Below are 23,807 nucleotides of genomic sequence, written 5' to 3' on the forward strand. Positions count from 1 at the left end.
GCATTTATTACTTTCAGGCTGGACTACTGTAATTCATTATTATCAGGATGTCCTAAAAATTCCCAGAAAAGCCTTCAGTTAATCCAAAATGCTGCAGCAAGAGTACTGACAGGGACTAGAAAAAGAGAGCATATTTCTCCTGTTTTGGCTTCCCTTCATTGGCTTCCTGTTAAATCCAGAATTGAATTCAAAATCCTGCTCCTCACATACAAGGTCTTAAATAATCAGGCCCCATCATACCTTAATGACCTTGTAGTACCATATCACCCTATTAGAGCACTTCACTCTCGCTCTGCAGGCCTACTTGTTGATCCTAGAGTATTTAAAATAGAATGGGAGGGAGAGCCTTCAGTTTTCAGGCCCTCCCATATGGAAAAGAAATAGAAAAAACTTATAAAAGACTTGCATAAGATGTGGCCTGCTTCATATAGTGAATCATATAACATCATATACTTTCTCATTACTTTCATATATTGTTTTAGTAAGTATCCAAAACATACAAGTTTCATTTATATAATTTTTTATGGGATCTTATATCTGTTTTTATTCTTGTATGCTTTTCATACAAGTTTCACATAAGACAGATACAAACTTTATAAGATTTATATATATCTTTTCCATATGGGCTTCTTCTATGGAACCAGCTTCTATCTTGGATTCGGAAGACAGACACTATCTTTACTTTTAAGATTAGGCTTAAAACTTTCCCTTTTTGCTAAAGCATACAGTTAGGGCTGGACCAGCTGATCCTGAATCCTGACTTAGTTATGATGCAATAGGTGTAGGGGGATTCCCATGATGCATAGAGTATTTCTTCTTCACTCACCTTCCTCACTCACTATGAGTTAATAGACCATAGCTTCATATATGAAATACTTTTTAAGATATACCAAATGATCACATTTTCTCAAATTTGTATGCAAATCAGAGACAGTTGAGCAGAACCCTTGGTTGATTTGAGACCGAATGACCCTAATATCAAAAATGGGATGTTGTTTTTGTTTGTTTGTTTGCTTTTTTGAAAAAAACAAACAAAAAAAAAGAAGAAAAAAACCTTGACAGAAAGAAAATCTGAGCACAAGAGACAATGAAAATCTAGACTAGAATTAAAAATAACAGCAAACAATTTAACTTTATCTCTACTGTCTAAATTCTTTATAACAAGCATTCTTCCTGGCCAAGCAGTAAAAACCTCTAATTGGCCTTTATTACATTTATAGATTTAATTAATGTGCATACAAGTGGACACAAATGTAAATAAATGTAATCTTTTACAAGAAAAAGCATTTCTAAAAATTGCTACAAAGTCCCATATTACCAGGAAAACTGAAAAATAAGTCATGTTGCCAAACATGTCTATCAGAAAAGAAAGAACAGTAAAGAGTTTTCTCAGAGCCATACTGTCTCCACTGGAGCAAAGTTTCCGGCAGCAGCACCACTGGTGTGCCATGAACCTGTTGGACATTTTCCAAAGGTGACCATGTAGTGGAGAGCTTATTTGTCCTCTGTTTAGCAGTTTTGAGCATAAAAAACTGGCATGATTTCTGATAAGAGGGGGTCATCAGAGGATAAATTGATGGCTATGAGTTCCTGAAGTTCATAGGGCTTATTTCCTCAGATGATGAAATATGCACAATTTACATTGTCAATATATTTTTGTAGCACAGGTCTATAAGGAGGGGGCTATAACATCAGATGAGCCTGGACATTCAGAGGATCTAACAGTTTGACAGTGACAGCCCTGTGCACCTCCCCACAGCATCGGATCACCTCTAGCTCCCTTTATCGATTTGTGTTCCTGTCAGATCAGATAAGCCTCTCCTCCGGTGGTACTTTGAGCATGCTGTCCATCTCTAGCCGGGCTCCAGCTAGTTCCTGAGCACTGGGGCTATAAGCGCCCTCTGACTGGCGCTTCTTCCTTGCTGTGAGCACTACAAAGGTCAAGCCAATAATCATTAGGAGAATGCACAGGCAGAGCAACGGGATCACAATTAGCAGCCAGGGGATTCCCTGTATACGGGCTTCTTTCTGCAGAGACAAAAAGTGTAGAGGTTTGGTCTTACTGATGGATGTTTCCATTACATAGTTTGATTTTCAGTCATTTCAAAATTAGAAAGATGTGAATCTAAATCAAGTTTATACTGCTGTTGTGAAACTTCATGTAAAATATGAAAAGTAATTTAGTTTGGGAAACACATATAATATATCATTCGTTAAATGTTGCAACTAAGTTATTGATCTCGTCTATCTAGCTCTGAAGAAGAAATTGAAGCGAACATACGTTACTGTCACAGACTGGACCACTGTAACCGGGCGGGCATTCACATACAAACATGTTAAAGCGATCCAAACAGGAACCTCCATTTCTACAGGGGTTAGACCCACACTCATTGATCTCCATTTCACATCTGCAAGACAAAAATTACCTGAATTACCAGAAATTACCTGAAGTCAACATTAACTGTTACATTAACAACTCTGAAGCTAAGTCATATTTATGGTTATATATTTATATATATCCCCTCTACCATGATATACATACACACATGTGGTATTACTTAAATTTAGTAACAGTTAGAGTAAAATGACTCAGATGTGAGCTTACCTGGTGCCTGTGAAACCTGGCATGCATGTACAGTTAGCCCCCCACAGTCCATCATTGCAGACACCATCGTTTGCACACATAACATCTTTACCACACTGTATAGGAGGATAGACCCACCTGGAAGAAATAGTGTTTATCTTGGCAAGATGTGCAGGAATTCTTAAGTGCATGTGTAGTGTGTGCTAAATCTACAATGTTATTGTCTTTTCAAACTAATAAACAAAAAATTGTAAACAAAGACAGAAAAACAATAACGCTTCCTTGCATTTTTTTTCAATTGTTAAGACAAATATGGTTTAAAATAGGGCAGATTAGTTGTGCTCTTAACTCACTCAGCACAAGCTGCTGGCAGCATGCATATCTTACATACACCATAGGAACAAAAGTATTGGGCAAAACATTTGAATCTTTCAATTTGAATGTTTTCAGTATCATGGCCACATGTATAATATCAAGCACCTAGTCATACAATCTGCCTTTACAAATATTCGTGAAAGAATGGGTCATTCTAAAGAGCTCACTGAATTTGAGCATAGTATTGTAATAGGATGCCAGTGCTGCAACAACTCATTTCAGGAAATTTCTTCAAGATCAGTGATCCATAATCACTCATAACTACTAATATTGCAAAGTGGTTTTAATTCAGCCATAAAGTGGATGACCATATAAAACAGAGTAGGATTGGCATTAACATCAGCAAAAAACATCAGTCTGCAGGGAGTTTTATGGAATGAATTTCTATGGCCGAGCAATTCCTCTAGGGGTAATGCACAGGTGGCCCAATACTTTTGTGTAGTTTGGCTTCACTACAGCAGTTCACCTTTAACTACAGGGAATAAACAAATGATCAATTAGTGAGAACTCACTGGCAGTGTGGGCCCCTGTACTCCTTAGGGCATATGCAGGTGTACATGTTGGGTCCATCCTGACAGGTTCCTCCATGTTCACAATTATGATGCTCACACTCATCAATATCTTCATCACAGAGAGTGCCAGCATATCCCAGGTGGCAATTGCACTGAAAACCAGCCAAGTAGTCCTTACAGCTTCCATGAACACAGGGCTGAGATGCACAGTCATCAGTGTCCATCTCACACTGGTCTCCCTCCCAACCAGAGTTGCAGATACATCCAAATTTATTAAAGAGGTCTTCACACGTGCCTCCGTTTAGACATGGATCTGAATCACAAACAGGGGTACCAGTGCAGCCCAAATAAATCTTTGGTTTTCCAATTAAATGAAACTGAGAAGGTTGTGGGGCCTTATAATCATCCACAAAAGGAAGGTAAACTCCTCCAAGCCTCACTGCACCCATGCAACCATTGAAGCTCTCTGCAAGGGCTAGTAACGCCCCCTTCTGATTGAGAAAGCGAATACTACCTGTGCGCTCTGGCACACTGTTAGCATCTGTGATTCCATCCACAGTGATGATCCAGGGGGAGGCTTTGCGGTCCTTTTCAGTCATGGAAATGTTCACGCGGTGCCAGCTCCCGTCTGCAACCTGACGGACGCCTGTAAAGGTCAGAGGCTCAAAGCTGTTGCTTAGCTGGATCTCCACCCGGACTGATGAGTCCAACAGACCCACCATTAGGAGATCAGAGCCCCAGGAGGCCCTCAGGAGCACAGCATTTTCTGACCGGGTCCTCAACTCCATGTATATGTTAGTGACAGGCTCAACCAGGGAGCCTCCAGAACTGTACTGCACAGCGTTGTTCTCAAATGTGGCATTATAAACACCTAGGAGTCAAAATGAACAAAATGAACAATTTTTCCTTATTATTTCAAAATATGGATGTCATGTAGAAGATATTCTCCAAATTGCCTGTAGATTTGAAAGTGAGAGTGAATGGTTGTCTGTGTCTATGTGTTTGCCCTGCGACAGACTGGTGACCTGTCCAGGGTGAACCCTCCCTCTCGCCCTAAGACAGCTGGGATAGGCTACAGCCCCCCCACCCCCACCCCAATATATTGAAAAAAAAACCCGTTTAGGAGTGATTTTTTGGATGTGCCACTGCTCTCTGTTGAGTGTGGGAGAAACGTGCTTGCACATAGACACATGGACTGAGATGGACCTTATATGTTTACCTCCCTAACTCACCTCCAGTAACATTACAGGTTGTGTGAACACTGTGCAAACTACCCAGAGAGTGTTCTTCCTGTATCTGAGCTAGTTACCCTGGACACTGATCTTCTTTTGCCCAGGCTTACTGCTGAAGATCTTCTCCCTGTGGCTGAATCAGTTACCCCTGAGTCTGGTGATATACTGACCTCTGCAACACTTGATTCAGAGGGTAAGCTCCTCCTAAACCATTCCTCTTAGCTTTATTTTTTTAGCCAGTACCATTGATCCATATGTGCATTTGCTAATAGTAAATCATCTTTAATTCTTAATCAAAAAATATAATCAAAGTATAAGTCTAATCAATATGTTGAATTACAAATGTAGTTTGAGTAATGACAATGATTCTAATGTCTGAATTTTGTGTGTGTGGACATGATCCAGCTTTCATCGTGGCAGATTAATGCCTTTGTGTGTCTGAGACTGGCTGCAGGAATGTGAAAGATAGGAAATGTGTGTCTGACACATCATTATACATAATTCTGAACATAGAGTCATAATTAAATGTGATATTGCTGATAGTTAATCATACTTAACTACTTAATACTGATCAGAATATAATCAGGTATAAGATTAAGCAGTAAAATGAATACAAAAATATAATCTATGAAATTAATAACAGGCCTCTCACTTAGGTTTTGTGTAGAGTGGCCTTTTTATTCCGTCATAGCCTTCGAGGCTGCATGTGTATGTGTGCACAAGAAGGATTGGGAGACTTTAACATATATGATTTAAAAAATAAATTATGCTGAGCATATTGTAAATCACAAACACAAGTGTTTTCAAGATAAAAAGTGTGATTGAGCTAATGAAAAATCTAGTTGAAGTTAAATAGCATAAACTAAATGAAACATGAGGGAAAGTATATTGACATGTGATGGAATTAATGATAAATCTTGTTAAAATACAACACAGAAAATAAAAAAAAATGTAATGAAGGGATTTCAATTGTGTTTTAAATCATTTTGAAGTAAGAAAGAGAGAAGGAAAAAGGATGATAAGGTGTGGCAATAAATTGGCAACAACAGTGATAGGATGTCACAATGTGTGAAGCAAGAGGTAATCTCAGAAGACATGATATCCAAAAAAGATTTTTTCTTAGATGATTATATTTTCATAGGCAAGTATTAGTTAGCTTTTTATTCGCACTTTGAGAACTATAGTCATATAGGAAAACATATTGCAGTATTTGTGACTTATATGGCTTTTTCATATAAGTACTGAAAGTAATAGACAATTTTTATTGTCTTCTCACTGAAAGTGTTTCATAATCAGAAAACCTTGATTTTTATAACTGGGGAAAAAGTAATTGTGAAGAACTGTTTTTGTTTTACTGTTGTATTTTATCAAGTGACTTCAGTTTAACGAGTTATTACACAAAGAAGACCTACAGGCAAGATCATTTTATTAAATCCACTTTGAAGCACTTTGGGCTGTTCCTTAACCGATTCAGTGTTAAGTGTGAAATGTCAAAAAATAATGAAATACAATGTATTGCCAAAAGTATCCACTCGCCGATCTAAATAATTGGAAAGTAAAGTGTCGGACACACACCACTACACAGTGTAGAACCACTCGACTCTGGAGTCTATCTGGCAATCCAATGGGCGAGGCTGGGTATGGTGGTTGCCAAGAGAACAGTACTTGTCTGACTGCACAGGGCTGAGTGTAAAGTTTGGTGGAGAGGGATTATGGTGTGGGGTTGTTTTTCAGGAGTTAGGCTCAGCCCCTTAGTATCAATGAAAAAACTCTTAATGATTCATGATACCAGCATATTTTGGACAATTTCATGCTCCCAACTTTGTGGGAACAGTTTGGGAACAGTCTGTTCCTGTTCCAACATGGCCGCACACCAATGCACAAAGCAAGGTCCATAAAGACATGAAGACCTTGACTGGCCTACACAGAGTACTGACCACAACTCGACAGAACCCCTTGGGATTAATTAGAGCAGAGACTACAAAGCCGGGCCTTCTCGTCCAACATGAGTGTCTGACCTCACAAATGTGCTTCTCAAAGAATGGTCAAAAATTCCTATAAACACACTCCTAAACATTAAGGAAAGCCTTCCCAAAAGAGTTGAAGCTGTTGTAACTGCAACAGGTGGGATAGCATTATATTTAATGTCACTTGAGATGTCACTCAAATTTCATATAGGTAGATAAACAAATACTTTTGGTAATATAGTGTATCTAAGAATCTGGTTTCGGATTTTGTGCTAAAACAGTTACTATTATTACTATTTATTATTTTGCAATAATATTTTATCTTTTTTGTTAATTATCTGTTGGACAAATAAACTAATTATATTTATTCTTTACTTTCAGCCCTTGGTTTTTGTGTGCCTAGGGAAACAAGAGAATCTGCCTGGGTGGTAGGCAGTGTTGGTCAAGTTACTTGAAAAAAGTAATCAGTAACTAATTACTGATTACTTCCCCCCAAAAGTAATCCCGTTACTTTACTGATTACTTATTTTCAAAAGTAATTAATTACTTAGTTACTTAGTTACTTTTTAAAAACACGATTTACAACCTGAATAGGTGATAAAGCGATAGATCTTTCAGCCCAATTCTACTTTTTCTGCATAATCCATCATACAAAATGTAATCAAATGGAAAAGTCTCTTTTTTTTAACTTGTTTTATCAGTTTTAATCTTTTAACTCTATGCATCAAGCAAAAATTTAATTATATGCAACATTCTCTGACTTGAATAAATTAGTTTAACATTTAAACCTATTTTCTACACATTCCAGCACATAAAATAAAATATTTTTTGTGTTTACACTCACTCTTTCAAATAGATGCAAGTAAAACGCAGCAGAAAAAAAATAAAGTCAAAGACTCAGCGGTCTTGTTGCTCTATTTTCACCTGTAAAGCAGGACTAGGGGTAGGCGGAGGTTTACCTTGGTGCAGGTGTGCCGCGGTCAGTTGTGCATTATGTCGTTGCGCACTCGGTGCTTGCTTGGAAGTTTAGGGGTTTTTTTCGCTGTAAAAAGAAGTTTTCTTCCCACGCACGATGGACGCTAATGTTTTTGTCACTTTTTATGGAATCAAACTCAAAGTAAGGTCAGTACTTCCACGCTTTAAATGCTGCACGCTCATACTCTCTCCCACAATCGATATGTGATCCATTGTTGATCTGCACACAGCTGTTGTCACTGTCGTGAGACATTCTCGCAAAGAAATCACGGTTTTAGTAACGCAGTAACGCAGCGTTCCTACGGGAAGTAACGGTAATCTAATTACCGTTTTTGCAATAGTAATCCCTTACTTTACTCGTTACTTGAAAAAAGTAATCAGATTACAGTAACGCGTTACAAGTAACGCGTTACTGCCCATCTCTGGTGGTAGGCGAACAGAAATATATATTTTTTGCTCCATGGCATAATAGGAGTTGAAGTTTTATAAACTTACATTCATATCCATCAGGTAGATCCACACAATGGCCACCATTGACACATGGGTGGCTGACACACCACACACGTTCTTTGCAGGTCTTCCCAGTGTATTCCTCAGAACAAGAACATGTAAAATCGTTGAATGTGATGGTACACCATCCTCCATTTTGGCAAGGCTTCATCTATAAAAGGAAGCATGCAGATTACATTTTTGTAGAACAATGAACTGATATGGAAATAATCAATTACATTTTATTATTTGATTAAAATAATTTTATTTATATAGTGCAAAATCACACCAACATTTGGTTTGATTAATTACGGCCCTACAATAATACAGAGAAAAGACAGAAAATTTAAACAATAAGATGACCTCCTATAAACAAGGGCCTTGGTGACAGTGGGAAAGAAAAACTCCCTTTTAGCAGGAAAAACCTCTGGCAGAACCAGGCTTAGGGAGGGGCAGTGATCTGCTGTGACTGGTTGGGAGTAAAGGGAAGAAAACAGGACAAAGGCAGTGGAAGAGAGACAGAGATTAATAATAACTAATAATTAAATGCAGAGTTGTGTAAAAACACAAGGGGTGAGAGAAGGAGAAACACTTCAGCCCCAGCTAGGCCTATTGCAATGTAACTAAGGGAGGATTTGGGGTTACCTGATCCAGCCCTAACTATATGTTTTATCAAAAAAAAAAAAAAGCCGAATTTTAAAAGCAGAGAGGGTATCTGTCTCCTGAATCCAAACTGGAAGCTGCCTCCACAGAAGAGTGGCCTGAAAGCTGGAGATCTGCCTCCCTCTACTTTTACATACCTCAGGAACCACAAGAAAACCAGCAGTCTAAGAGTGAAGTGGTCTTTTTGGGTGATATGTTACTTGGATGTCTTTAAGATAGGATATTTTATTATTATTATTATCTGATTATTCAAGACCTTGTAAGTGAGCAGAGTGTCACAGGCTGGGTGAGCTGCGGAAAAATTCCACTGGGTTCCTGATTCACCTGTGTCCACATTACTTAAGAACTGCGTTGACGTCTCTTCACCATCAGTTTGTCAACTAATCCATGTTGGTAACAGGCTCTCACACTCTCTCACTGCTATTGTTTCTAGTCCTTGCACTTCCCTTGTTATCTTGTGCTGCAGTTTTCTGGTCACATCTCAGCTCCGTTCTTCAGCTTCGCTCACTCCTCGGATTCCCAGTCATACTCATTGTTACTGGGAAAACTTCCTGCTCAACACCCGCCTGCCCTCCTGCCACCATTGCTCACAGGATTTCTTGGAACCCAGGGTAGTCATTTCTCTCTGTTCAGCTCACCTGGAATTTCACCTCCTCCTCTTAAAGTACCTCTGACTCCACCTGCAGCACAAGCTATTCCCTCTTTTAAGATCCACATTCACCTGGAGAAGTTCTCATTCACTCATTCATTCACTCTAACCTCCTTTTCCCTTTCCGTTCAGTGCAATAACTTGTATTACCTGCCACGACTCAGTCCTCCTCACTAGTCCTCCCAGGCCCAAACCCCTCATCCATCAAAGTTAAATGTTGTGTTCACTTTAAGTTTGCTACTTTTCTATGCCAAGTTATTATTCTGTTTGTTGCAAAGATAATAAAGTCTATTAAAACTACTTCAGCTGACTCCGCACTTGGTTCTGCACTTCGGTCCAGCTTCATGTTGTGGGAATTGCCGTCTTGTGTGTGACTGGGTGCAGTAAGGAGTGTATGTGATGTGTGTGTGAGCATGCGCATGAAGGAAACGCGGGGGAGCGAAAGAGAGAAAAATGGAGAGAGTGTGTCATGGGTAGAGAGGGCGACCGGGAGCAGCGTTCTAACGGGCTACAGGCTATGCAGTGTGTTTTCGAAGTGTGCAGTACTGTTATTAAAGCCTCATCTCTTCAGTACTCTCCGGGCCCTCGGCTGATTTCTGTCTGCCTCACTACTCCACAAAAGTGAAGGGAGTTAACCCCGAAGGAGGACAAACTTCGGCCCTGGAGGAAGCATCTCCCCTCGTGTCTCCCGACCACGGTCAGGGGACTGACGGCGAGGAATGGTTAACATTCAGTACAGGCCTTTGGCCCCCTTTGACACAGAGGGATTTAAAATTTGATTCTGGATTTAACAGGGAGCCAATGATGTGAAGCCAGTATGTGTGAAATATGCTCTTTCTTTCTAGTCCCTGTCAGTACTTTTGCTGCAGCAATTTTGGTTCAAATGGAGGCTTTTCATGGAGTTTTGGGGAAATCCTGAAAATAATGAATTACAGTAGTCCAGAAGTAATAAAGTAATATTACTAGTAGTAATAAATGCATGGAAAAGCTTTTCAACATCACTCGGAGAAATTTTAGGTCAATTTTAAGACTTTCCTGCAGTTTAAACTAATTGGTGTGTGTTATCTGTCTTCATGGTTAGATAAAGTTGGGTGTCATCGACATAGCAATGGAAACGTATGCTATCCCTTCTAATGATACTGCCGAAGGGAAGCATGTATAATGTAAGAACAACTGGTCCTAGCACAGAACCCTGTGGAACTCCATAATTGACCTTAGTGTGTGAAGAAGACTCTCTAAGCCTCTAAAAGGATTTACAAATGAACAAATTGGAATCTATTACATAGACATGATTCAAATCACTGCAGTGCAGTGCTTTAATACCTACAGCATGCTCTTATTGCTGTAATAAAATATTTTGGTCAACAGTATGGAACGCTGAGGTCTTGCAGGACAAGCACGGAGAAGGTTAAAAATGATCCTTCTAGGATCATTTTTAACCTTCACTAGCACTATTTCAGGACAGTGATGAGCTCTAAAACATGACTAAAACTCTTTAAATAAAACATTTCTCTGTAGCTGTTTTGTAATTATTCTTTCAAGAATTTTAGAGATAAAAAGAAGTTAGATTGGCTTGCAGATATCCAGTTTATACATGTAAATGGATAGTCCTCTTCACACAGCTACTTTCTTCAGTCACTTTTTTTTCAATCTCTGTGTTTATACACCTCTCTGCATTTAATTATTAGTTATTATTCATTTCTCCCTCTCTTCCACAGTGTCAGTGTCCTGTCTTCCTCCCCTAACCCAGCTAGACGTTGCAAATTGCTGCCCCCCTCTGAGCATGGTTCTGCTCGAGGGTTCTTCCTGTTAAAAAGGAGTTTTTCCTTCCCAATGCAAAGTGCTTGCTCCAAGGGGGTCATATCATTGTTGTAATTTTCTGTTTTCTCTATATTATTGTAGTTTTTTTTTTTAAACTAAAGTGTAAAGTACCTTGAAACTTGTGATTTGGCGAAATATAAACAGAATTTAATTAAATTGAATGCTAAGCTTATTTATGGAGTTCCACAGAATTAGGCGCTATGACATTATACATGCTTCCGTTAGCAGTGTCATTAGAAGGCATAGCATGTATTTTCAATACTATGCGAATGATACCGAAGATTATCTATCCATGAAGCCAGATAACATACCATACAGTTTAACAAGTAGTTAAACTGCAGGAATGTCTTAAAGGTTTAAAGACCTAAATTCAGATAAAAATAACCTCAAATTTTCTGGTTCTAAACTCAGGTTATTGTATTCACCCCTAGAAATCTTAGGAATATGATGTCTAACTAGTTGTCTACTCTGTATGGCATTACCTTGACATCCAGTAACCCTGTGAAGAATCCTGAAGTCATTTTTGGCCAGGATATGTCCAATGCGTATATTAAACAAATATGCAGGACTGCTTTCCTTTTATTTGTGCAATATCTTGAAAATGAGAAACATCAACCAAGGCAGCCCTACAACATCCAGTGCCTTTGGGAACTCAGGGCGAACCTCATGCATCCCAGCCTGAAGGCCTGGCAGAGAGAGCCTTGTTCAGCTTGCAGGTCCTTCTTCTGGGAACCAGCTTCCAGCTTGGATTGGGGAGACAGACACCCTCTCTACTTTTAAGATTAGGCTTAAAACTTTCCTTTTTAATAAAGCAAATATTTAGGGCTGGATTAGATGACCCTGAATTTTCCCTTAGTTACACTGCAATTGGTCAAGGCTGCAGGAAGCTGTTTTCATGCCATATGTCAGAACAAAATCCAGTGTGATTAAAATAATGTGTGGTTTCTTTTACATTTTGAGAGAAGCCAGTTGAGTCTAATAATTGATAATTGACTTAATGCTGTGTTGAGTCTGTCATTTTCAGTATCTACACAGATCTTAAAATCAATAATTACATAACATAATAACAATAATTATTTCATATCACATGAGCACTAAATCAGGGGTGTTGATTCATATAAACTAACGTAATCATCTTACTGTAACCAGTTTTCTGTAAGGCAGAATAAATCAAAGAAAGGTTTGTTGGTCGATTAATAATTGATGTACTAAGAGAGACCTAATCTTTAATAATAATGGGGTTTCGGGGGGATAACAGGAAGTGATGAGCTACAGAGAGAATTGCAAGACTGCAACTCTGCTTTCTCGTCCTGATTCTGCATAGACACGTTTTTGAGGGTTTAATAAATTTGGCCAGATTTCTAGAAATGAAAGCTGCTCCATCCAAAGTGGAATAGTGGGATGGATGCTGTCTCTTCTAACAAGACCAGGTTTTCCCCAGACGTTTCCCAATCATCTACCAACATGAAGTGAGAGCCGCCCAGAACTGTTGGCTTCGGACTAGTATCAAAATGGTCTGTGTTTCATTTATAACACTTTCCCCTTTGGGTCATATTTTAACAAAGTGGGTACCATTTTGGCCTACATATCACCTCATTAGTTTAGAGAATGGTTTAAGGAAAAGTGTAACCTGTCTTTTTATAATAGCAGTTTACTGATGTCCATTAAATACATCATAAGCAGACAGTTAAGTTACTTTTTCAAAAAGACATTAGTTACACACTCACTGAGAACTACACATCCAAACAACATGAAGGTGAACAACATACCTAAAGGTATTTTTCACAAGAACACAAAGACACAAAAGAATATAAAAAGATTTAGGAGGTTTGTCCTACCTTGCAGGTATTGTCACTGACACATCCCTTCTTTACATTCTCAGAATAGGTTAATGAATAAATGTCCACTTTATTCAAGGTGTTCCAACCATCCACATCCAAATGCACGGAGTCTAAACGAAGATCCTGAAGGCAACCTTTGAAACGTCCCCCCCAGGTATCAGAGGGCCATTCCTTTGGAAGTCCTCCCACATAGGCCTGATCTCCACTGTTAACACTAACTTCAGGGATCTCTCCCATTCTGTAGCGAATTCCCGCATGCTCAAAGATGACCTGTCTGTGTTGCACTTCCACCTGCAGAAGCTGCTTCTCACCATTAGTCACAAATATTGGAGCTGTAAGTGGAGCACTACTTGGCAGAGAGCTAACAAAAACCCTCCCCATGCCCAGGTAAACTGAGAAGTAGGCCTCCTCTGTGGGCCTCCTCAGCTGGAAAAGCAACCCATCTGGCTTTAAAGAGCGCAGGATGAAAGACACACTGAAGCTGCTCCCGTGGCTTTTAACAATATCATATCCACTGGAACTCACTGTGTCTTCATGGTTGTAGGTCCACCAAGAAAATTCTGTCAGGGAACAATAATTGAACTACATTAAAAACATCATGTACACCTCTGCAACAATGCCCCAGGGTGTTCCATTAATAACGTCCAGTTATATTTTATGTTTAGCACACATCTAAGTTAAAATGTTCTGTAAAAAACATGTACACCTGGATGTCTGTAGTAAAAGTAGTAAAGTCTACATTAGGTGATAGCAAGGTAACTGGACATGTATTTGTGTTGTAATTTCTGTTTTTCTGACCACTCAAAGCACTTTTACACTAAAAACCATATTCACTCATTCATACAGATAGTTTATACATAGCTTTCAATTTCACTGTAGTATTATTGGTAAAAAAAAAACCTGGACCCCAAAACACGAACAGACAATCCCCTATGAGCAAGCACTTAGCAACAACTGGAAGGAAGAAATCCCTTGCAACATGAAAAGCCCTTCAGCAGAACAAGGCTCAGTGAGTGAAACTGTAAGCTTTACCAAAAAGGAGTCTTAAGCCTAATCTTAAAATTAGGCAGGGAATCTGGTAACTGGTTCCACAGGTGAGGGATCTGATAGCTGAATGTTCAGCCTTCTATTCTGCTTTTTGAAATGGCAAGTAACCCTGCACTCTGAAAGCAAAGTCCTCTATTGGCATAATATGCTACTAAGAGGTCTTTAGGATAGGGTCTGATTGTTTACTTTGTATGTGAAGAGAAGGAATTTAAATTCAATTGTTTATTTAAGAGGAAGCCAATGAATAGCAGCCAGTATAGGAGAAATAGGACATCTTTCTAGTCCTTGTATTCTTATGGTGACATTTCAGGGAGAGTTGAGCTAAACCTAAACCTCCAAGTTGTTTGTTGGACTTCTGTACTAATCACAGTTTGTCCATAACAAACACCATGGGGAGCATGGTGGATAGGTCTGGTGTAACCAAACATAGAGTGAGGGTACATTGAGAGTGTCTGACAGAAGCCCCATGAGATTTTTGAATCACACCACCAACACAACTTTATGATGGAGAATAGAGAGATTGAGCCTGAATGGCTTGTGTTAAATGCCGAGACAGCAGTACAAAGCTGTGGCCTGTCGTGGCAGTAATCCCCTGAACAAATGATGGACACCAGAGGTGGGAGGGACCTATCAAGCGGAAGTAGGAATCAAGTGTGGTGAGTTTGTGGGTCTCCAGAGTTGGAGGCGAGTTCTGCAGATGATCAGATAACATTTACTCTTTCAAAAAATGTTGAGATAAAAGGAAGATTGGAGATTGGCCTATAATTAGCTGAGACAACTGGGTTAAGCAATGGCTTTTTAAGTAATGGTTTAATTACCTCCACTCGAAGGCTATAGTATGTTGCCCATTTATAAACAGATTAATCATGGCAAACATTTAATAGACACATTGATGACTTTGAAGAAGATATTACTGAAGTTAGCTCAGAAAGTTTAAACGGAAAGAAAAAGTCTAAATAAACATCAGTAGTATTGAAAGTAAATGTACGTAATGATACATCTAATTCAATTCAATCCAATTTTATTTATAGGGCACCAAATCACAACAACAGTCGCCTCAAGCCACTTTATATTCTAGAATAAAACATACAGAGAGAAACCTAACAATCATATGACCCCCTATTAGCAACCACTTTGGCGACAGTGGGAAGGAAAAACTCCCTTTTAACAGGAAGAAACCTCTAGCAGAACCAGACTCAGGGAGGGGCGGCCATCTGCTGCGACCGGTTGGGGTGAGAGAAGGAAGAAAAGACAAAATACATGCTGTGGAAGAGTGCCAGAGATTAATAACAAGTATAGTTCAATGCAGAGAGGTCTATTAACACATAGTGAGCGAAAAAGGTGACTGAAGAAGAAATACTCAATGCATCGTGGGAATCCCCGGCAGCCTATGCACATAACTAAGGGACGATTCAGGGTCATCTGATCCAGACCTAAGTATATGCTATAGCAAAAAGAAAAGTTTTAAGCCTAATCGTAAAAGTAGAGATAGTGTCTGTCTCCCGAATCCAAAGTGGAAGCTGGTTCCACAGAAGAGGGGCCTGAAAACTGAAGTCTCTCCCTCCCGTTCTACTTTTAAATATTCTAGGATCAACAAGTAAGCCCGCAGTTTGAGAGTGAAGTGCTCTAATGGGGTGATATAGTACTACAAGGTCATTAAGATAAGATGGGGCCTGATTATTTAAGACCTTGTATGTGAGGAGCAGGATTTTGACTTCAATTCTGGATTTAACAGGAAGCCAATGAAGGGAAGCCAAAACAGGAGAAATATGCTCTCTCTTTCTTAGAGTTCATTTAAAAATTCTCATGTTTGTGTTTAAATGTTTAAATGGTCTTGCCCCAACTTACCTCTCTGAGCTTCTGCATCCTTACTCACCCCCCAGGTCTCTCAGGTCAGCTGACAAGCTGCTCCTGGAGGTACCCAGGTCCAAGAGAAAGCTCAGAGGGGACAGGGCCTTCTCTATTGCTGCTCCTAATCTGTGGAACAATCTTTCCCAGCACATTAGAGAGGCCCCTTCACTGTCCACTTTTAAAACACGTCTTAAAACCCATTTTTACTCTTTGGCTTATGACACAGTCTGACCCTGATTTTATTGTTTTAATCTAATGTGCTGATTTTATTGTTTTAAATGTGTTGTTTTTTTGTTTTTTTTATATATATGTTTTACTTATCTTATATTATTATTACTATTTTTCTCATTTTTTTAACATGCTCAATGTATCATGTTTGGCATGTCAAGTGTACAGCACTTTGTGTTCAGCTGGTGGCTGATCTGAAAGCGCTATATAAATAAATTGCTTGCTTGCTCTTTCTAGTCCCTATCAGTACTCTTGCTGCAGCATTTTGGATTACTTGAAAGCTTTTCATGGAGTTTTTAGGACATCCTGAATGAAATGAATTACAGTAGTCCAGCCTAGAAGTAATAAATGCATTAACTAGTTTTTTTAGTGTCACTCAGAGACAGGATGTTTCTAATTTTAGAGATATTGTGCAAATGGAAAAAAGCAGTCCTACATATTTGTTTAATTGAAGGACATATCTTGGTCAATAAAATGACTCCAAGGTTCCCCAAAGTGTTACTGGAGGCCAAGCTAATGCCATCCAGAGTAAGCATCTGGTTAGATACCATATTTCTGAGATTTTTAGCGCCGAATACAATAACCTCAGTTTTATTTGAATTAAGAGGCAGGAAATTAAAGCCTGTAGTTTAACTGATTGGTGTGTATTATCTGGCTCCATGGATCGATGTTGGGTATTATCTGCATAGCGGTGAAAATGTATGTTATGCGTAATAAATGGCCCTAGCACAGAACCCTGTGGAATTCCATAATTAACCTTAGTGTGTGAAGAGGACTCAATTTACATGAACAAATTGGAGCCTATTAGAAAGATATGATACAAACCAAAGACCTTATAATTTCTGATGAATTCATCTCGCTGTTGTTGGGATTACCCCCTCCTGAGCAGCTCCCCAGCTTGGTCCTACTATCCATCCCTGCTAGTCTTGATTCATTGCCAGGCAGCCTCCACAATTTTTTGGGATTCTAGTGCCCTTTTTTCTTTTGGGTGGTTCATGTTTTGGGGGTTTAATAAATTTGGCCAGATTTCTTGAAACAAGAAGGTGGGATATATGCCATCTTTTCTAACAAGACCAGAGTTTCCCCAGAAGGTTTCCCAATTATCAGTAAAGCCCACATCATATTTTGGACACCACTCCGAGAGCCAGGAATTCGATGAGAATGTCACTACTGGTCCGATTGGGGAGGGGACCAGAAAAGAAGAGTCTGACAATATATTGTATTATTTAATTTAGTTCAGTTAATTACTGTTCTTACTGTCTTGGAGCAACTGTAACCACGTAATTTCCTCAGGGATGAATAAAGTCTGATTCTAAATGTTTTGGCAAAGTTACACAACAAATAAAGATTCATTTTAAATGTCTCTGATTGATTTAACAGGATTTCATTATTATGGGAATTACTGTTTCATGAAATTTCCGTTTATCCTTAGCTAACAGTTTCAGCGTTTTTTCAGTGCCCCCTGCTCTGGCCCCTGGACAACAATTAGCAATGGTTGCTGGTGTCTCTAGTCTCTAGTACTTTCTTAAAACTGAATTGCCAATAACCAAAATTTTTTCCTTGGTGGGTGTGCACGAGTTCTGTTTAGGGCTGCAGCTCCAGAGAAAGAGAAATGCTGTCTATGACCCACAGAACAACATCCACAGTCAAGCACAGAGTTACATTATGCTTCAGGGCTATTTTTCTGGTAAGGGTAAGGATCTGATGAGGATGATTTTACCACAGTGAGAGGACAATAGTTGGGGCCATGTATCATGAAATCTTGCATAAGAAACTCCTTTCCTCAGCCAGAACACGGAATGGATTGTGAATTGGTCTTCCAGCATGATAATGATCACTTACCATTAAGGCAATAATGCAGTGGCTAAATAAGAAGCATATTAACCTCTTAAGCCCCAACGCCCCCTGATACGGGGGCAAAAGGCAGGAGATCAGTTAGGCTTGGGGCTTAAGAGGTTAAGGAATGGAGTGACCTAGAAATTCTTTAAACCTTAAACCTATAGAAAATCTGTGATGGGAGCAAAAGCTTCAAGTTGCCTTCAAGTAGAGTTTCTGTAAAGGGGAGTAGACCAAAAAGGTTTTCTCCACCAAGTACTTGGTCATGCTTTGCTTGTGATTCAAATACGTATTTCACTCAATAATGTCTGCTGAATGTGTTTTTTCTTGATATTTTCTTTCTTGATATTGGTTGATATTTTGACTCTCTCCGTGAAAATAAAAGGCCCATAAAAATTTGAGACTGTTCTTTATAAGTGAGGAAACTTAAAAATTCAGTAGGGAATCAAATAATTATTATTCATTAACATTTTGATGGACGCCAATTGGAATGTTATTATTATTTAAATGTAATATAGAAATAAAGTGCCCAACAATAATTATTTTGTCTATTTTGGTCAAAAGATGATAAGTGTCTATACATGTCGCCACTGGTTACATTTCAGCATTACATTTATAGATCTGTCATTGATTCGACTGGATATCACTTGAATATCACTCCAGTAATTCTTCCCCAGCTGTTTTAAATTGGTTTCAACATCTCCTGCTGGAGCCCATGCAGCTGGAAGAGCTAGAGTGTACTTTAGCTTCGTATTTTTGAGTATGGCGTACATAGATATGCTTAAATTAAGTATTTTAAGGAGAAATGACACAGGGAAAAAGTATTGAACACACAAAGAAAGTTGGGTACAAAAAGGCATGGAAAGTCATGACATCAGCTGAAATCTATTGCTATTAAATCTATTACTAATCTAATTACTATCAGTAAGTAGAACCTCTCACCAACAAAAGCTTTTGTACCAAGTGTTTCAGTAATTTTAAAAATTTCAGTTAGCATGTTTAATATTTTTCCCTGTGTTGTTTCTCTCACATACACTATGTATATATACCTTTTACATTCATATCTCTTTGAAACTGAAATCAAATGTGAATCTCAGGCCAGCAAAATTAGCATTTAAAAAATAAAATGGAGACTGATACTTTTCAAAGGAAAACCATATAATCAATATAAAGTGATGTCTGTCTGTGTGTGGTTTACAAAGAGCTGGTCTACTTGTCAGCTGGTCTAATTTCCTTTGAATTCACATTCCTTCTTCAGTAATATGAATTTGAGTTCCTTTAAACTGACTTTTATTTGCTTATTATTTTAGCTGGACTATCTCAGGTTTTAGTTTTAGTTTTAATCATTATTGTCTGTGAAGGTTCTCAGTCATCCAGATCATCGTAGTCTAAGGAAATTTAATCATTATTCTTTACATAATCATTATTATTCTTTATAAAATCAATGAATTTGATTTCTTTTTTTTTTAGAAGGTAAAGCAAAGTAATAGGTAAGAGGAATGTATAAATCCCTTCAATTACCCCCCCAGTGGTTCCCCATATATATTATTACAGGCTTTAGTTTCTGGGAAATTGGGATTACAACATATAACAAGCTTGACAAGGAAAGATTTGCCTGTGGTAAACATTTTTACCTTCAGAACAGTTTTCACCGTGGAAGGGACGGTAGCAGTCACACTGGTAACTGGTCCACAGGTCCACACACCGTCCATGGCCATTGCAGGGTTCAGTATTACACCATTCAGTCTTAGTACATCCCAGTTCATGGCCTTGGTCCTCTGGAAGTGTTTGTGGTAGAATAGGCTTAGAGTCAATCATCAGGTCTTCCATACACCCAATGAATCCTGCACCACTTTTAGAGTACTCTAAAAGGTCCTCTGGTGCTCCGCCTATATAAATATGAGTAAAGGCTTCAGAGAGCTCGAAAGGTGGTTCACCTGCACCACTATCTATAACTGTGCATCCATCATTGTCACAGTCAGGACCTTTCAGATTTAAGACTAGACCTTCCTGAGCCATAAACACGTGAGCGTCCCTCCATTTTCCATCACTAACCAAGCCAGGAAATATTACATCCAACTCCGATTCCTCAGAAGAGGCTTTTGCATGAAGACTACCATTCACAATCTCTAGAAAGAGGTGGTTGTCCACATCCCCTCTGAAGAAGACCAACATATTAGATATAGTTGTCCGGAAGCGAAGCTGTATCCCGAGACCTTTGTGAACATGGTGGTCAACTTCCCGGCGAATTCTTTCTTCTACAACAACTTGAATGTGAATAAATCCAGGAGTGGAGAAGGAGAAAGTTGTTCTGGTGGAGCATTTCTCATCTAGGAATCCATGAGGGCACAAGCATGTGTGACCATGTTCTCCATCCTCTAGCCATGGATGGCAGGTGGCTCCATTCTGACATTTATGGTCAACGCAACCAAGGAGTTTCAAATTACAGTGACGACCTCCCCAAGGAAGGTCACCTGCAGCTGCCTCAGGACAGTGACAGGTGTAGGTGGCCCTGCCATCTTCACACCAGCCACCGTTCTGGCAGGGCTGGCTCTCACATTCATCAATGTTCACTTCACACAACTCACCTGGAAGGAGAAATTTGGTGGTTAGATATGGTGGAGGTAGATGACCACCTGATACTGTGCTGTATTAGAAAAAACAGAGATGGTAAATGGACTGGTATATAGCGCTTTTCTGTTTTATCTGAAGACCCAAAACGCATTACACAACTTGTACATTCACCCATTCACACCAGCACTTTCTTTCTAAGTGCTTCCTATCTAACATTCACACACATTCATACATGCATTGGAGAGCAGCATGGGTTCAGTATCTTGACCAAGGGTACTTCTGGTAACCCACAAAGTGACCTAGATGAGTAGTTTTGCTGTCCAGACTTATATAAACAGGTTTAAAAAAATGAATAATAAAGATTAATTGTAAAAATAGAAAGTTGTGTAAAGGTCACACACAGGAGTATATTCCTCATCTTCAAGGTGAAAATCCCAGGAGACAAAGACTTTTTTTCATTTGTTTGTTTTTAACAGAATTGAAATCCAATGTTGCTTAATTGTGTGCATGTATTACTAATTTATTTTTATAAGAGAGAATGGTCACCTTTTGTTTAATTCACTATAAACTAGGAAACACAGACACACTAATACAGAATTTAAATTTTGAGTGTGACAGGGAATTCTGTCTCTGTATTACAAGATTATAAGACCCACCTAAAAATCCAGCAGGACATGTGCAGGTATATCCATTGATCTTGTCTTTACAAATGCCTCCATTTTGACAGGGTTCAGATTCACACTCATCAATGTTGACAGAGCAGTTCTCTCCTGTTATACCAAACAAAATATAACATTATCAGTAGTTTTAATATCTATCTATCTATCTATCTATCTATCTATCTATCTATCTATCTATCTATCTATCTATCTATCTATCTATCTATCTATCTATCTATCTATCTATCTATCTATCTATCTATCTATCTATACGATAGATAGATAATTCTTTGTTCACTGATTCCTTTACTTTTATTGACCTGCAAATCCCGACTGACACTGGCAAATATATCCAGCTGCATCTGCAAAGCTCAGCTCCCAGTCTAGCTCCCAGTGAGATGCATCAGAGCGTTCAAAACACTCCCCATTGTTCTCACAGGGCTGATCAGCACACTCATCTATATCAGCTTCACAGTTTGGTCCTTCATAACCTAGAGAGAAAAAAAGGTGTGCGTCACACACTGAAAATATTTAAAAAACAAACACACACAAAAAAAACATGACTCTGATTTAGTGAAGTGCAACTCTGATTTCTTCTGTAGGCAATTCCAGTATCTCATTGTGGTTTGGTTAAAAAACACACAAAAACAACAACAACAACAACAACAACAACAACAACAACAACAGATGGGGGTGTTATTAGAGAGAATCGTGAACATCAGAGGCATTCACAGTTTGTACTCTTGTGTCTGGGACAGAAATGTTTGGATTGGAGCTTGTAGATCAGTACCTTGCCAGCAAAGACAGGTGTATTCTTTGACTCCTTCTTGACAAGTACCACCATGCTGGCAGGGATCAGACATACATTCAGGAATATCTATCTCACAGTGATTGCCCTCATATCCTGTATCAGAGCAGTCACATGCATAGCTGTAAAAGACACAAGGATATCAACATTTAGAGAGCGTGGAACAAAGAAACAAAAAAAAAAGTTGTTATGTATAAACACATATTTGATAGTGAATTATATAGGCAGATTGACGGCATTTTTGTCTTAAGAGAATAACAATATTATTGAGCTTATAGAGCTAAGTGGAAGTTAATGACATAAAAAAGTAATTTGAGGTCATGGAAATTCATTATCTGATCTGAAGCAACTTAAGCAGAAATTATTAAAGTTTTAATTGTGTTACATTTAAGATGCATTACATTTAGTTACATCACATAAGTATTGTAATGTTTATAGCTAACTTGCAATAGATGAATGCTGAATATCTTTGACAGCTATAATGTAACAATTTCTATCGTGAGGTAGCCCAGCATTTAAAATAAATATATAAAATAAGCATATGAGCATGGTGAATGTGGTTAAAAGGGTATTCTATACATTAGTGCAGTAGCTATGATAATAGAAACAATGATAATGACATTACTAACATGACGAAATTAAATGAGCCTTACAAGGACTAAAATGATAAATACTGCACATTGGAAGCCCAGAGTTTTACATCATTTTATAATGTAAGCCCGCAATCTGAGGCAAAGTGCTCTCATGGGGTGATACGGTAGTATAAACTCATAAAGATAAGAGGGGTCTGATTATTGAAGACCTTATATTTGAGGATCAGGATTGTAAGTTTGATTCTGGATTTGACAGGGAGCCAATGAAGAGTAGCCAATATAGGAGGAATATACTCTCTCTTTCTAGTCCCTGATATACACACTGAAGGACATATCCTGGTCAAAAACAACTCCAAGATTCCTCACAGTGTTACTGGAGGCCAAGCAAATATCATCCACAGTAAGCATCTGGTTAGATACCATATTCTAAGATTTTAGCGCTGAATACAATAACCTCAATTTTATTTGAATTAAGAGGCAGGAAATTAGAGCCTGTAGTTTAACTGATTGGTGTGTATTATCTGGCTTCATGGATCGATAAAGTTGGGTATTATCTGCATAGCAGTGAAAATGTATGTTATGCATTTTAAATGATACTGCCTAAGGGAAGCATGTATAAATGGTCCACAGAACCCTGTGGAATTCCATAATTAACCTTAGTGTGTAAAGAGGACTCTCCATTTACATGAACAAATTGGAGTCTATTAGAGAGATATGATTCAAACCACTGCAGCACAGCAGCTTACAAGACCTACTGTATACTCAAATAGCTGCCATAAAATATTACAGCCAACAGTATCGAACTGAGCACTGACGCTTAGCAGGAGAAGCCTGAGATTCAATTCAATTCAATTTTATTTTATTTTATTTTATTCATATAGCACCAAATTACAACAACAGCTGTCTCAAGGCGCTTTATATTGTAAGGTAGACCCTACAATAATACATACAGGGAAAACCCCAACAATCATATGACCCCCTATGAGCAAGCACTTTGGTGACAGTGGGAAGGAAAAACTCCCTTTTAACAGGAAGAAACCTCTGGCAGAACCAGGCTCAGGGAGGGGCGGCCATCTGCTGCGACCGGTTAGGGTGAGAGAAGG

At 38.7% G+C, this 23,807-nt stretch overlaps 1 protein-coding gene across 2 annotated transcripts in view; it reads right to left on the reverse strand.

Annotated features, from left to right (window-relative positions):
• Positions 1-1,189: 1,189 nt before the first annotated feature.
• crb2a (crumbs cell polarity complex component 2a) overlaps positions 1,190-23,807 on the reverse strand; it is a 46,519-nt gene continuing 23,901 nt past the window's right edge. For both annotated transcript variants that reach the window (XM_085414625.1, XM_085414626.1), the window contains 10 exons: positions 22,094-22,233; positions 21,624-21,794; positions 21,301-21,414; positions 19,705-20,658; positions 13,106-13,668; positions 8,141-8,306; positions 3,472-4,342; positions 2,606-2,722; positions 2,282-2,408; positions 1,190-2,028 (listed from right to left, as the gene is read on the reverse strand). In XM_085414625.1, the coding sequence (XP_085270751.1) occupies positions 1,807-2,028; positions 2,282-2,408; positions 2,606-2,722; positions 3,472-4,342; positions 8,141-8,306; positions 13,106-13,668; positions 19,705-20,658; positions 21,301-21,414; positions 21,624-21,794; positions 22,094-22,233 (3,445 nt within the window). In that variant the 3' untranslated portion in view covers positions 1,190-1,806. The remainder of the gene's footprint in view (positions 2,029-2,281; positions 2,409-2,605; positions 2,723-3,471; positions 4,343-8,140; positions 8,307-13,105; positions 13,669-19,704; positions 20,659-21,300; positions 21,415-21,623; positions 21,795-22,093; positions 22,234-23,807) is intronic.

Source organism: Rhamphochromis longiceps, linkage group LG7 (genome assembly GCF_057381845.1).
Source record: "Rhamphochromis longiceps isolate RC_006_pf linkage group LG7, R_longiceps_female_GT1.1, whole genome shotgun sequence".
In the NCBI taxonomy this organism is placed as follows: Eukaryota; Metazoa; Chordata; class Actinopteri; order Cichliformes; family Cichlidae; genus Rhamphochromis; species Rhamphochromis longiceps.